The sequence below is a fragment of the Papaver somniferum genome, unplaced genomic scaffold (genome assembly GCF_003573695.1).
Source record: "Papaver somniferum cultivar HN1 unplaced genomic scaffold, ASM357369v1 unplaced-scaffold_125, whole genome shotgun sequence".
NCBI classification, from domain to species: Eukaryota; Viridiplantae; Streptophyta; class Magnoliopsida; order Ranunculales; family Papaveraceae; genus Papaver; species Papaver somniferum.
In genome coordinates, this window is record NW_020621603.1 from 6557484 (window position 1) to 6573106 (window position 15623).

Consider the following 15623-nt stretch of genomic DNA (forward strand, 5'->3'; position numbering starts at 1 on the left):
CAGAAATCCAACTATAATACATGCCACATCAAGCAGTTGTCTAGTAAGTTTGATTGCCAAATAGCACAGGAAATACGACCTCTATATATACATAAGCATTGCATAAAATGAAACAACTGGTGCAGCATATAAGTTGCACTGAATGATAGTAGTATTACGAAAGCATAAAATATAACACATGAGAGTTATACTAGAACCCAATTTGAATAAATCGCTTGAAGCTCAATGCAGGTCAGGCATGAAACCCAATCCTTCAATATCTAAACTGAAATGTGTTCAGAACCCCATTTGTTAGGGCAGAAAGTTATGATAAACGCATCAGCAGTACAGCTTACCAATGGTGGAGGCGAGTTGAAAGCATAACTGTAGTAAGATGGGCAAACTTCTTTGAACATGTTGGAATACATATTTGGTTTGCATTTGTCAGGGTTTCCATAAGCATTCCTGCAACAGAACATGTCGTGATTGAACGCCAAACATGCACTTTTGCAAGCTACCACCTGTCCATCACCATTCAACACTTGAAGCTCTTGTGGGCAAATTTTGTTGAGGTCTTTCACGCATCCTCCAATGTAACAGTTGGAAGCCTTTGATTTCGCAGAGACAGAGATTGGGACGTTGTACCCGTCAACCAAACTTACATCATAGAAACTTGGTTTGCTCGTATCTGGTTGTAGTGAAACCTGTAAGAAATTCCTCAGTTAAGAAGCGAAATCAATGGCATCTATGAGGGCTCACTAATGAAAGATTCCCAATCAACTTAAATTATACCAGAAAGAATGATAACTTTTAGGTTCAGCCTCTAGATAATTTAGGAACAAATAAATATTCGCATTCCTGAGGTTCCAGTTCAAGCTGGTTTAGACACTGACAAATATCAGTGTAAAACAGAAGAAAGACCATTTATAAACATTACCAAGTTCTAGCTTCTCGATGGGTACTTTCTACAAATGGAAAAATAAAGTAGAATGCTATTAAAAGATGCATCTCTGAATCCTATTGGTTTAAACACCGACAAATATCAGTGTAAGACAGAACAAAGACCATTTATAAATATTACAAACAATTAAAAGACTAGGTAGAATGCTATTAAAAGACTAACAATTAACTCGTTTCACTTAGTGATTTACCTGCACAAGGGTAGCAGGGGGGAGCCCTATGTTCCCACTACAAGCAATTTTTCCTCCACAGTCACCAGTTTCACAACAAGGTTTTGTGTTGGAGGTAGAAGTGAAGTCACACCCAGTTCTTGCCCATATCCGACCATTCCATGTAGGGGGAGCTTGGATGTGTTTTGTCTGGCCTGAGGGAAGAAAGAAACCACCATCAGCTATTGCTGGATGCCCTGCATTTGAGGCAGTTGCTGGCCATAAAGGGAAAGGACATTTGTTGCGCACATGGAAGGCGACTGCGTTTCCTTCCGCATGGCCTGTAAGATCATTTTCGCAGAATAAGACGCCAAAGTTGAAGACAATAGAATCAGAACTATTTGTATCTGTTGAAAATTGAAATTGAAAACATTTGCTTATAGAATTAAAAAAAAAACAAACTGCAATTACAGAAATCTTTATACATATCATCATATGAAGTTACCAGGAAATAGAAGATTGGATATCAGAAAGAGCAACAATGAAGAGAATTGATTTAGCTTCTTCATTTTCATCCAGGTCAGTGCGGGAGAGAAAGTTAAGATTATAGATGGGCCTTTTATAGATGAAAGTTTTAACTAGTCAAATCTTAATGGTGATATGTTTTTCTTGGATTATAATTCAAGTTTTTATGATATGTAATCTTTAGAGATAAGTTAAGAGACAACATGTTTTCTGTCAGGATATCCTGCATTGGATGAAAAATCAAGATAATAGGATGAAGAAAAGTGTAAAGTTCTAATAGCAATTTAAAACACCTAAGGTGGATGAAGTTATATGACGAATTGAAAAAAAAAATGAATCAAGTGTGAGTTACTTTTATGTAGGACCCAGAGAACCACCATAGAATACTAATATCTGATCAGTCTTTTGTTTTATCTATTTTTGTAACCCAACATACCTAATTTCACTTATCGATAAATTGTTCATCAATATAAGAAATGTATGCCCACTGCGGAATTTAAAGAAATGGGTGCCTGGTATTATACCAGCAGCGATCGTGTCTAATCTGTTGGCCACTAAGCTGGGAAAGTTAATACCTAAAGAATAAAAGAATCTACGGATAGTGACTTGTAATGTAATGAAGACAAACTAATATAGAGGTGGGGATGAAGAAAGCCTATAACATCAATAGATCCTTCTAAGAAAATCCTTGTACACAGAGATACTGGTGAAAAGAGGGGAATACAAAATGTCACGTACGTATAATGATTTTCTATCAATCAATATACATAGATGGAAATATTACCTGCGAGTCAGGAACAAGTCATTTGTGTCTGAGTTGAAGTGGCTTTCAGAAAAAACAACAAAACGCTGCCTTCAAAGCTAAGAATTGAAGGTTTCATTCTGTAGACAGGCATTTTGCTCATACTCATATACAAACTAGCTCATCCCCCTTATGATGAAGGTAGTATCTGTTTCATCATCGGTTTCACCTGCATCAGTTGGTTATACCTAATCTTGATCCCTTCCTCAATCTTTCTCCATAGCTCATCTTCAAACACAGTTTCACCGGTTGATTTCAGGGCATCACGAACTAATTTTGCTGTATATTCTCTAGGAAAAGAACCTCCATCAACCAACTCAACAAGAAAATCTCGTGCTTCCAACACCCTTCCAGCTTCACACAGAGCATGAATGATGGGTGTGTAGGAACTTGTAGTGGGTTTTCCGTGATTCATCAACTTCATTTTACGCATCATTTCAACAGCCTTGTCAATCTCATTAACAGCACTGTAATATCTGATGAAAGAGTTATAAGTAATCCTATTTGGAACACAACACTTTTTCAACATATCATCAAATAGCTCCAATGCTCTTTCGATTCTGTATGTTTTACAACAACCATCAATCAAACAATTATAAGTTACAACATCAGGAGTAAAACCCTTAAAAATCATATGCCGAAACATATGATTCGCCTCCCAAAGCCGTCTCCTAATTGCTTTCTTACAACCAGTCTGCAAACTATACTTGCAATTCCATCTGTTCCAATAAAAATCTTGCATTTCTAAACTTCCCAACTCGGCAGAGAGCACCAATTATCGTATTATAAGCATAAACATCAGGTCTACAACGTAACTGTTTCATTCGATAGAATGCCGCTAACGCCTCATTAACTAAACCTTCCTCTCCTAGAACTTTTATCAAACAAGTAACAGTAGTAGTTGTCACAAGCAACCCATTACTTTTCCTTTCCATTTCTTTCAAAAAATCCCATAATACATTCAATCTATTCCCTTTAGCTAACACAATACTCATTTCTCTACAAGTAATTTCAGTATGAGCAAACCTAAACTGAGTTTCGACCCAGTAATAAAACTCTAATGCTTTATCTAAACCTAGTTTAACTTTCATGGGGTCTCTATAAGCACCAGGACCAAGAACATGAGTACCTTTCTCAATGTGTTCAGATTCTTGTTTAAGGTTTCTTTGTTTCAGAGGTGTCCTTTGTCTAAACCCTTTCTGTCTACCTATTGATTCACAACTCTGAAAGAAATATCTGGGTATTGATCTTAAAACTTCACATACACTTCCGACTGTCCATTGAGAATTAGAGATTGAAGAAGATAGTTCTGAATAGAATGATCTGTTTTCAAGTATTGCAGTGAGGATTTGGTTGACAATAAGAGATGAAGAGTGGTTCTGTGTGGAGGATGATGAGAATAGGGGTTTTTGATATTGGGTGGAAGAAGGTGAAGATAACGAAGAAATGTGAAATTGAAGCTGACGATGAAATCGAAAGAAAATGAAGATTTTTGGTTTCTTCAGGAGTGGATAAATCACCACCATTTTTGTTCACTGGAAAGGTTCTACTTCTGGGTGTTTGTGTGCTCATTTATAAAGTAACAGAATCAGGTGGGTAGTAGAAATAGGTAATTTCACAATTACATTAACTCACTAAAATACCTAAAATGGCAATTGACTTGGTTTTGACCGGCGCCCATAGCACATTTCCGCCCAAGGTATTTCTACCTAAAGGTGCACTGTCGGATTCTCCCTTAGTTGTCCACAAAGGTCCCGATTTTGAATTGTCACAGTTGCAAGGCTATATTCTCCTCCGGGATGGTCATAGAACACTGTAAGATTAGGCTTCAAATCTTCTTCTTCGTAACTAGTCCCAATATGATCATTTCGGGTTTTTTCAGTGACCATGTAGAATCATACAAATGAGCATAGATCGAAAAAAACAAGGCGGTCCACAAACGATGCAAACTACCTTTTCAAAATTTCAAATACTTGATCAATGTCCTTCCTCAAGGCCATTTGTTACGTGTTAAAACACGTGTTTATCCTTTGAAGTTAGTCCTAAGCTGGTCTGACTGTAGGCGTGAACTAAAATAGACCATTGTGGATAGATTCCATTTGCCAGATAATATTCTTGATTGTAGTAATGGTTGTTGATGGTGAAATTACAGTTGACGCGAGCCCACGCTTAAGATCTACAAAAAATGGTTATTTATGCAAAACTTCGATATAATTTTGTGAACTCAGAAATCCAAAAAAAAAACATACAAAATCCAACAATCATAAGTAGTTGAAGCTCGCAGAACAACCGTCGATCTTGGGTAATGACACTTATATTGACCTGCGCATTAAACTGGACATGCTTTCCATATCCAATGCATGCAATCAAGACTAACTTGCAATCCTAAAATATCCCTGGTTGTATTTTGGGCAACGATTCTATCAACATCTATCTGAGCAGGTTTCCGCAGGAAATTTGGACCACAATGGTCGACAACCGTGTCGCAAAATATTTTGAGATACCTAAAATGTGGTTGTTCTATCCATACCAATGTACTCATCTTTGGAATCTGATGGTACCCATAACATAATATATGGAGGATTGTTATGATATTTTGATCAGTACTAAAGCCTCGTATATGTCGTGCATCATACTGATAATTAAATAAAGGTTCTACCTGACAAAGCTCAACAATAATCCTTTGAGTCAAGTTGCGGTCTACGCAGAATCGACGCTGAAAATCTTGATCAGAATACACACACGTCATTAAAATAATTATGTGTCATGTTATCGTGGTAAAAATGTCGATTTACCACATTCATCTTCTAGTGAAAACTTGGTATGGATCTAAAGGCCTGGGTATCATCCTCGAGTGTCATTACAGCATGACGTTTCACCGCCTTCCAGCCTCATTTGACACTTAATCCAATTGTAGCAATATCTCTAATACGTTTTTTGATCTTTTTCATACAAAGTTTTATCTATTTTCATTCATCTTCAGAAGAATAAAAATCAGGATTCATTGTAAAAAATAAATAAATAATTAAATTGACTGAAACTGGCAGAAAATTGATGGTGATTTTGTGGATTAGGGAGAAAAATAAATAATCACTCGATATTATCGTTGGCGGCTCAACCATCACCCATGCAGCAAAACTACAACCGTTGGCGGTTTAAGTTGTTTCTAGCGACCAACTTACGTTGCATGTCTCTTGGTCTATCGTGGATTGAGTTTTCCCAAAGTGGAAAAACGTATTTGTTTATCCACGTGGTTGGACAATTTTTTTTATTTAAAATTTCCCATGAGAACTGCCCTTATCTGTGGGAATATTTATCTCTAATTAGACTAGTACATCCCTAGTTAACCTAGCCATTAATCTACTCTCGTTGGGAAAAAAATTGGAAGCTCAAACAGTTAAATTACCACCTAATGTACTTTACTTTACGTGGAAATGCATCCTGGATTATCTTCCTTAAATACAAAATGGGGATATCCAAGAAGATAGCACAATGCATCAAAAGTATCATTAACCATACATTATTCTGATGGGTGTGTAAAGACGTCATTTTTACATCTTAATTTACATTTATTTAGTTCTTTATTTTATATAAATTTGATGATTTTTGTTTAATTATGCAATTTTCATGTAATAAAGCTCGACGAACTAAAATGCAAAATTTTGCTCATAAAATAAAGGAAATGAAGTGATTTCTGATTGAATGGGCTAAGCTCGAAAAGAAAAACATGGAAAATTATTTCGTTGGACCAATTATTTGGATATGGAAGTGTGGTAAACATGCCATAGCCTGTGTAGAAACTGTGGAGACACATTTATTCACAAATAAGTTGGAAATCTATAATTTTACCACATAACTCAAATCTCAAGATATAATGACAATAAGTCTAGACATACCGTATTATAAACGACCCAAAAATTTATTTTCTTGACATGTCTTAAACGTGGCATAGAGATAAAAGGATAATGTGTTTGATTTCTATGAGAACTTGTGAATGGTACTCTGTTCAACCAGGACAATTTATTTTAGATTCCTTGACAATTGATAGTTTTTTTTTGTGCCTTTCGGTCCTCTGATTGAATCTAATAAAATCTTAGTAATACAATGGAGATTCATGAGTATCTGTTAATTTTTTTTTGTATTTTTTATCATAGATAGGTTAATGATGAATAAATGAGCCATGAAATGAAACAAATGAAGTTTATTTTAAAACAATGTAGACGTTAAAAGATTAAGAACGTTATTTATTTTTATTGTAAGTATCTTTAAGTTCACCAGTCTCGTGGCTAAACCTATTATGTTTATTATAGATGATAAAATATAGCATCTACCAACAACTGACAGCTGGAGCGTCCTGGAGCTTGAAGCTAAGAAGGATCTCACGCCGAAATCGAGTAATAATTCCTCACATCGAGGACGATCTTAAGATAAAGACTTAACAGAGGACGAGACACGACACATAATATGATGACACGTGGAAGACATGAGTTGTGGAGCAATAACTGAAGATATGACCAATGGTTTCTGTATCAAGACCTGGAAATCAAGAGGCATTGGAGATCATAGGTCGAGAGATTAACTGGGTCATGACATCACCTCCAGCTAGACATGAGGGGTCCCTCTGTTTTAACGTGTTTAGCGTGAGTCACACGCTAAATTAACTGTATGTAAGCCCTCGAAGGCTCACTTTGTAAATTAAGACGTACGTATGATTCAGGATAAATCAATTAATAATAATTATCTTTCTCTGATTCTCTCTCCTAATAAGTTCTTATTATCGACCTAGAGATAACAGGATAATCATCAACAAGATCTAGAACCAAAGACCTACAGACGAAGATCGTTAATCAGATCAAGTCACGAGATAGAATTGAAAATGAGGGGGTCTAACAACCTCACCCAATATTTCGATTAACAATCTGTATGGAATAACTCTAATATACTTTTAAGAGAATCAACTCGACAATCAGACTCAATCTTAACAAAAAGTATATCAAGGAGTTAATATATTTATCTGTTGATTTAAATCTTACTCAAGCAATATGCGAGTCTCGATTAAATACAAGAGAGATAAACTTGGATGGTAACAAACACTAATATCCAAGGATCAATCAATTCCCAATCAACAACCAAAGGTTGGATTTCACTATTGATCGATACAACGCACAACCTATGATATTTCAATTATATAAAAAAATATAATGCGGAATAGAAATAACACAGACACCAGAAATTTTGTTAACGAGGAAACTGCAAATGCAGAAAAACCCTGGCACCTAGTCCAGATTGAACACCACACTGTATTAAGCCGCTACTGACACTATCCTAGTACAAACTAACTTCAGTCTAGACTGTAGTTGAACCTTAATCAATCTCACACTGATTCAAGGTACAGTTGCGCTCCTTACATCTCTGATCCCAGCAGGATACTACGCACTTGATTCCCTTAGCTGATCTCACCAACAACCAAGAGTTGTTATGACCCAAAGTCGAAGACTTTAGTAAACAAATCTGTATCACACAGAAAAATCTACAAGGATAGATAAATCTGCCTCCCACAGATAAACCTAAAAGTTTTGTTCTGTCTTTTGATAAAAATCAAGGTGAACAAGAACCAATTGATAAATCAGACTTATATTCCCGAAGAACAACCTAGTATTATCAATCACCTCACAATAATCTAAATCGCATGGTAGCGAAACAAGATATTGTGGAATCACAAACGATGAGACGAAGATGTTTGTGATTTCTTTTTTATCTTGCCTTAAACAATATGGCTAGGTTGTCGATGTGAATGGCTAACATCATCATAAGGAGGCCTGGGAATATTCAAAACAGTATCTGGAGAAAAGTTTTGAGATGAATTGGTACCCCTGTAAGTATTTTGATAACGCCCATGTCTGGATGGATAAATCCTAGAAGAACGAATAAGACGATTTTCTATCTTAATAGCTTGCTGCACAGCTTCGACCATAGTAAAAACTGAATGAGTCATACCATTTTGTATTAATCTATTCAGTCCCTCAATGAATCTTGCAACTAACTGTTCTTCAGATTCTTTGAGTTGATGAAAAGTTGCTGCATAAAGTCTCTAGGTAAGAACTTATCCCTGATCAAAGTTTTCATACGTTTCCAAGTACGTATTTTCGGTTTGTTAGCGTTTCTACGATCATCACAGATCTTATCCCACCAAGCTTCAGCTCCTCCTTTGAGTTTGTATGTCACAAGTTTAACCTTAGAATCTTCAGGGACCTCCATGAATTCGAAAAAAGCTTCTACCTCAAAGAACCAATCAGTTAGTTCTTCAATACGAAAATTTCCAGAGAAGTTGGGAATATCAGCTTTTAGTTTATATTCTGGTAAAGAACTGTAAGGGTTGTGACCAGTTTTTAAACGTCGTTCTTCAATCCAATTCTTCTCTAGATCGTTCTCACGTTCATCTTCATCATCACTGTCAAGTGCAGGAGAAACTATCTTCTTCTTTGAATGACCTATGAAACCTTCATACGGTTTCTTAATGTTTAAAGTACGCAATACATCTTCAGGTACTTCATCATTCTGTAAAAACTGAAGTATATCTTCTTTAGTTTTTCCTTCTAAGTCTACAAGCTCAGGCATATCCAAATCTAGATTTATATGTTTTGCAACCTTCAAAAGTTGATTATGCATGGTTTCAAGCTTGGTATCTCTTAACCCTAATTTGTCCTCCATGGACTTCTCAAGAGCTTCAGTAATGTTTTTTGCCAAAATCTCGGTATGAGATTTGATGAGAGCTTCGATTGCTGCTAGAGTAACTGGTTGAGCAGTCATATTTTTTTTCTTTTTTTTTTGTATACGAAAAGGAACTAAAAAAGGACTGAAAGGTGTTGCGGAAGCGATGTAAAGGATCAAGTTATAGGAAGAAAACCTAAAACTAAGCGGTTGATACCAACTAATGTGGAACAAGGTAAAAGAAAGCAATACTAGATTGCTATAAGCAAGAAGAGAAGAGAATTCAAGCAAGAAGAGAAAGATAAGTTTTGTATTTAATAATTTGATTGAGTAATAGATAGCTCTTACAAGACTTAATCTAGCCTTTATATAGGCTTGAAGAATAACTAAACTAGGAAACAAAAAACTAAAAGTAAATCTAAAAGAATCCTAAAAATAAGAAAGACTGAAACTAGGAAACCATGGAAGCCAAACCTCTAAGCGGAATCTTCTGGAATTGTAGTATGCCCTGCATCATTATAGCTAGTGATAATGGTGGCAGTTAAGGAGTGAGAGGGTCAAAGAGATGCGGATAGCGGTAAAGAGTTGCAAAAGTGATGTACAACCAGCACTACACTAGTATATCCAAAGATCTACAACCTCATGACAAATTATTTGTGAAGGTGTTGATTTTAACCCAAAAACCATTCACTTGACGCAATAAGCATAATTCAAAGAAATGGGCAACTGGAATGCATTCCAACCAATACAATTTATTTTTACAATAGGCTTGGTACCACTGAGCTTAACAGGATGAACAACCAAAATTACAGATATTGAAGTATATATCAAAGTCAAACCGCAAACTAAACAAGTAAAATACAATACAACCCATTGTTTTAAGCTAGTTAATGCACTAGAAAACCTATTTAAGCCCTTAATTCTTCAAATTTGCTTAACCTTTTCCTAGTACTTACAGAACCAAAATATGAAAGTTATGCAAGTTTTCTAACATACCAATGGACAACATATATCAAAGCTATACCTAAATACAAAGCTAAACAACCGTAATTAAAACAAATCGAAAAATACCTTTAAATGCTTTCAATTCCCAACCCCCACAACCAGAACTAATCATCATCACCACTTTCATCACTAAAATAACTCGATTTCTTCGCTCTCTTAGCTTTCTTCTCCATTAATCCCATCTCCTCCTCTTTCTTCAATCTCTCCTCAACACCTCTAGTATCAACAAAAGATGCCCAATTATCATCTTCAAACCTCTCACCACCACTCCCCCAATCCTCCTCCTCATCCTCCTCCCCACCACCACCATTCCCCAATCTCAAAAACCCATTCCCACCACCACCGCCGCCACCCCTCACCCTCTTGGGCACAGGTCTCTCTCTATTCCCCAATTGATTCTTGGGACATTCATAACTTCAATGCCCATCTTCACCGCATTCATAACACTTACTCTTATCTTTATACACCTTCTTATTAATAAACTCTGCTGCTCTTCCATTATCACTAGCAATCTTCACATTCAAAGTTCGCTTATTCAGAATTTTACCTTGCATTTCTTTCACAGCTTTATTTGCATCTTCTTTAGAAACGAACAATACAAATGCAACACCACGGCTTTGTCTTGAATTGCGGTCTTTCAGTACTGTAACTTTGGCTACTTTGGCGAATGTGGAGAAGATTGTGAATAAGTCGGAGTTTGTTAATGTGTAATCTAGGTTGGATACATAGACTGTTGATTTTGATGAGGCTAAGCCTCCGCTGCTGGGTTTTTGGGGTTTTGATTGGGGATTTGAAGTGTAGGAGGAAGGGGTTCCGGTGGATGAGTACCGGTAGTAGATTGTTTCGTCTTCATCGTTATCGCTGTAATGTTTCACCATTCCTTTCTTCTGTTTCTCTGTAGGTCAGGTAATTTTTAGCCTCGCGTTCTTAGGTGCCACTCAAAAGGATTTAGGGACCATCAATAAAACAAAAAAGGTCACCCAAAGGGAAAATGTAGCCAGCCCTTATCTCGCGTAATTCGTAATGGCAAAATTACCCTTATATATTCGGAGGATATGATAACATTTTTATCCTCCGATTGAAATCGGAAGCCAAAATATTACCCAGACTTCCGATTGTAATCGGTGCAGTATTAGAATGATTTCTGTTTCATTTTTTCCATTTCTTTTTCATTTTTGAGTTGTTAGAGTTATAGAGAAGAAGGTGAAGGAAAACATGGAAAACCCATTTTATCACTACAAAAATGGATGGATATGAAGAAGAAGGTGAGAATCATGGCGAAAAACAAAATGTTGAGGGTTCACGACCGTTTAGAGAAGACGATTTGGGGTATGTGTTGAATGATCCAAACTTTTGTGGAGAGGAAAACCTAGACGACCCTTTCATGGAAGAAAATGGAGAATCGCCTAATATTGAAGCTAACGATGCATGTAAAACACAGGTATTGTGTTAAGAAACTCAAATACTCGATTTGCATGCGTTTGTGTGCTTTTGTAAACAAGAAAAACCGATTATTGCATGCATTGAATGCCATGAACTACCCAGATTCGGTAGATAATTTCTCGAATAAACTTACAAATATGACACACTGAGTACCAAATATGTATATTCGGTAGTTCCAAGATAGTAGTTTACTGCCGAATATGAGAAAAAACCCCAAACTGGTTTTCCAAAAAAATCTACATTCGGTAGTTATGTAGAGTTATTTACCCCCGAATGGCCCCAAAAACGAATTCCTCAAAAAATTTCAAAAATCAGTATTCTTATCCTTTACAATCGGTAATAGTTTAACATTATTTGACTGCCGAATATAACAACGGCCTCAAAATAAAATTTCCGAAAACTTGAAAATCGGATGTTTATCGATTAAAGTTATCTCCCGGTTATTTATATTCGGCTGTTTTACTATATATTTTAGCTTCCGATTATATCATTTTTTGCACTCAGTAAACTGTGTACATTCATTTGCATAAATCGGGTGTTTTGGGTAACCGATAGGATTCCGAATATAGTATATTCGGCAGTTTGACTTATTTAATAACCTCCGATTATTGTATAATAATTTGTTGCTTTCATATGCAGGCCGTTGAAGAGTTTGTTGATGATTTCTATTTGAGGCCCGACACTTCCCTATACTATGCAAACGATTTGGTATACTCATTACTACTTTTGTTTTTTTTCAAAATTTATATGTTAAATGGTTATGCTTATTAGATTTGTTTTGTTTTATGCACGTTTAGACATTTGGAAGTAAGACGGAGGCAAAGGAATGGCTTATGAACAAGGCAAAAGATAACATGTGCGTGGTAGTTCAAAATAATCATGTTAGTGACACTCGATTTGAAATGATTTGTGAGCAAGGTGGGACGCGAAAGAGTCACGAGGGAAAGAATAGTAAGTACGTACGGAAGACGAATAGGAAATACCGAAGCAATACCAAGAAGATAGGATGCTCATTTAAGATTGTCTTCTATAAGCCCGATGGTATTAAAGGTAAAGAGTATAAAATGTATAAAGTTGATAACGGTTGTCACAACCATGATGATCCGTTGGATTTAATTGGACATGTAATGGTTGCCAAGTTAAAACCACATCAAATGCATACGGTGAGGTCTATGCGGATCCAAAAAGCGAGTGCGATCTTAAGTAAAATAAAGGCGGACGACCCGACAACTTGTCTTCTTTGTCTACAATTAAGTCAGCCCTAGCTACGATCAAAAGGACTGAATGGGATGGTAGAACGATCATGCAACAATCGGAGTGGTTAGCGGAGTTACACGGCTACACCTTGAGAAGGGAAGAAAAGGATGGTATAGTGGTTCGTATTTTCTTGGCACATCCCGAAATGATCCAATTGACTTAATGCTTTCATCAAATTTTGTTGATAGATGCTACTTATAAGACAAACAAGTATAACATGCCGTTGTTGAACATTGCTTTCCATACTTCGGACAAAAACACGTTTACGATTGCATGGGGTTTAATGGATCATGAGAACAATGTGAGTTTCATTTGGATGTTGGAGACGTTGAGGTCCATTTATAACGGTGATAATTTTCCAAGGGTTATTGTAACGGATAACGATCAAGCCTTAATGCATGCAATAGCGGTAGTATTTCCGGAAGCCCAAAACTTGCAATGTACGTGGCACATTCAATGCAATATCAAAACCAATTGCCATCATCATTTCCAAGCTAAAAGACCAAGGAAGGGTACCAAGAGGTCAAAGGAAGAGGATGAGCGCATTAGTAAATTAACCGCGGAAGAACGTAAGGAAGAGGATAGGTTATTTGAAGAAAAGTGGAAGGAGGATGGAATTATTTGGAAAATGTTCATGAAAGCATGGGACAAAATCGTTTGGTCTATGACCGAGGAAATTTACGAATGTAACTTGAAGAAATTTGAGGATGAATACGGCACGGACTACCCAAAACCGGTTGAGTATTGTAAAACTTATATAAAACAATTGAAGTTATATAAAACTTATGATGACGAGAATACGGTTTGTGTTTGCAAGGATATGATAGGTATTGGACTCCCGTGTCGTCATAAGTTGGGTAGGTATGTTGAAGTGATGGACATCAATGATATTCATCCATTTTGGAAGCAATTAAATTTCATTCCGAACACCCCGGTAGTTGATGGTCCGTCTTTCTTGGAGTCGGAATTGTGTGCACGAATAGCCGAGCGTTACGCTACATCAAACGGCACCAAAAGCAAATATTGATGCATAATTTGGAGGAAGCCCTTCACCCTTGTTTAAGGGAGGTTGATGAACCTATTAAGCATAAAAACACCGGTAGTCCGAACACCGAAGTGTCGAGGACCATCCAAAGAAAAGAGTTGAAGGAGTATTTGTCTAATAAAAGAATATTGTCTAGGCACGAGCGTTCGGAAGCCGAATTTGAATATGAGCCGGAACCTAAGAAAAGAGGTCGTCCAAGAAATGATCAAAGTGGACCAACCACCCGACAAGTAAGGCCAAAGATCTCTACAGAGCCTTCTCAAGTAAGTCAACCCAATGTTGTCGAAGAAGTTGTTGAGCAAATGAACGCCTCGCAACAAACCCAACCAATGGAAATTATTACTATAAAAGAGGACAAAGGTACTCTTCGTTGCCCTAAATATCTTAATGGAAGACCAAATCGATCCACATATACAATATACAAAGAGTATTTGGAACAACTCCCTCCACTTATCATTCCATTTGTTTTGTCGACCGACGATGTTGATGGGGATGGAAATTGTGGGTTTCACGTTGCTACGGAACAAATGGGTTACTTTAGAGAGGCGGATATCGAAGATGTCACCCAATTCCAATATTTAAGAAATAAGATGGCGGTACAACTAGTGAAGGACAAGGGTTTTTATATGGAGATGATGAGGCGAGGAGATAGATACGACAAAGAACAATATTTCAAAGACTTAGTTGCGCGTGTGAAGTGCCGAAAGGGATTGAAGACAATCGGATCCAAGTATTGGATGACAATGCCTAAATTTGGATATCTCCTAGCGGACGTTTTGAATTGCGTGGTACATTTCTTTGTTCCTCCTATGTATGGACTTAGCATGACGTTTGCACCCACAAGCACGACTTGCGACGAGTCGGTTAAAGATAGAAGAATCGTAATGGCATTTGTGAATGAAATGCATTTTATCGGTTTAAGAGTAAAGAAAGATTGTCCGTTACCTCCGTTGAGTAAGTGGCACGATTACTTCCCGATGAACCATTGCAAGGATTGGGTGAAACAATATGAGTCCAACATGGTTGATTGGGATGGCGTTATGGACAACAACTTTCCCGCTGAGTTACTCGAATTGATCCCCTCGGATGATGACGATGTTTGATCATTTTTTTTTCGAACATGTAATTTGTACAAGTTTTTTGGAAACTTTTTTGTGAAGATATATGATTTAATCGGTCGCAAAAAATACAATTTTTTCTCCCGAATGTAGGAATCGGGCTCTTTGATACACGTTTTGATTCCGAATATTATAATCGGTTGGTAATGATACACGTTTTGATTCTAAATATTATAATCAGTAGAACTCTTAAATATCTATCTACCGATTTGGTGGGTATTTCGAGGCACGACTATAATTTTTTTTGAAACTATGTAATCGGAACAACAGTATTATAACACTTCAATCCGATTAATCATATTCAGGAATTCCATATTTTATCAAACCGCCGATTAATATTAAAAATTTGAATTTACAACACTCAAACATCACATGTTATTCTTTTTTCCCAGTCCGAGATGCAACAATCAACGCGGCTTCGAAATGTAGAAACGACTCTCCTCTCCACTTGGAATAAGCATCTTGTGCCGCAAACCTGTCGTCTCTGTGCCTAGCAAGAATACTGTTGTACTCGGTGCACAATTTTATAACATGGTGCACCCTTGAAGAAACATGGGATGGTTCATAATTGTGACGTGGCTTCTTGTACTTACCAACAAAAGGACCCAATGAAACTTTAATCCAAAATA

General features: G+C 36.7%; 1 protein-coding gene and 2 pseudogenes across 1 annotated transcript; all 3 read right to left on the reverse strand.

Annotated features, from left to right (window-relative positions):
- Positions 1-6: 6 nt before the first annotated feature.
- Positions 7-1755, reverse strand: LOC113331422 (thaumatin-like protein). Its single transcript, XM_026578129.1, has 3 exons — positions 1594-1755; positions 1131-1429; positions 7-683 (listed from the first exon to the last, which is right to left on the reverse strand). Exons 1-3 carry the CDS (start codon positions 1661-1663, stop codon positions 261-263), a joined length of 792 nt encoding a protein of 263 aa, XP_026433914.1. The 5' UTR covers positions 1664-1755; the 3' UTR covers positions 7-260.
- Positions 1297-5099, reverse strand: LOC113331420 (annotated as a pseudogene).
- Positions 5100-10202: 5103 nt separating this feature from the next.
- On the reverse strand, positions 10203-11009 carry LOC113331262 (annotated as a pseudogene).
- Positions 11010-15623: the final 4614 nt, after the last annotated feature.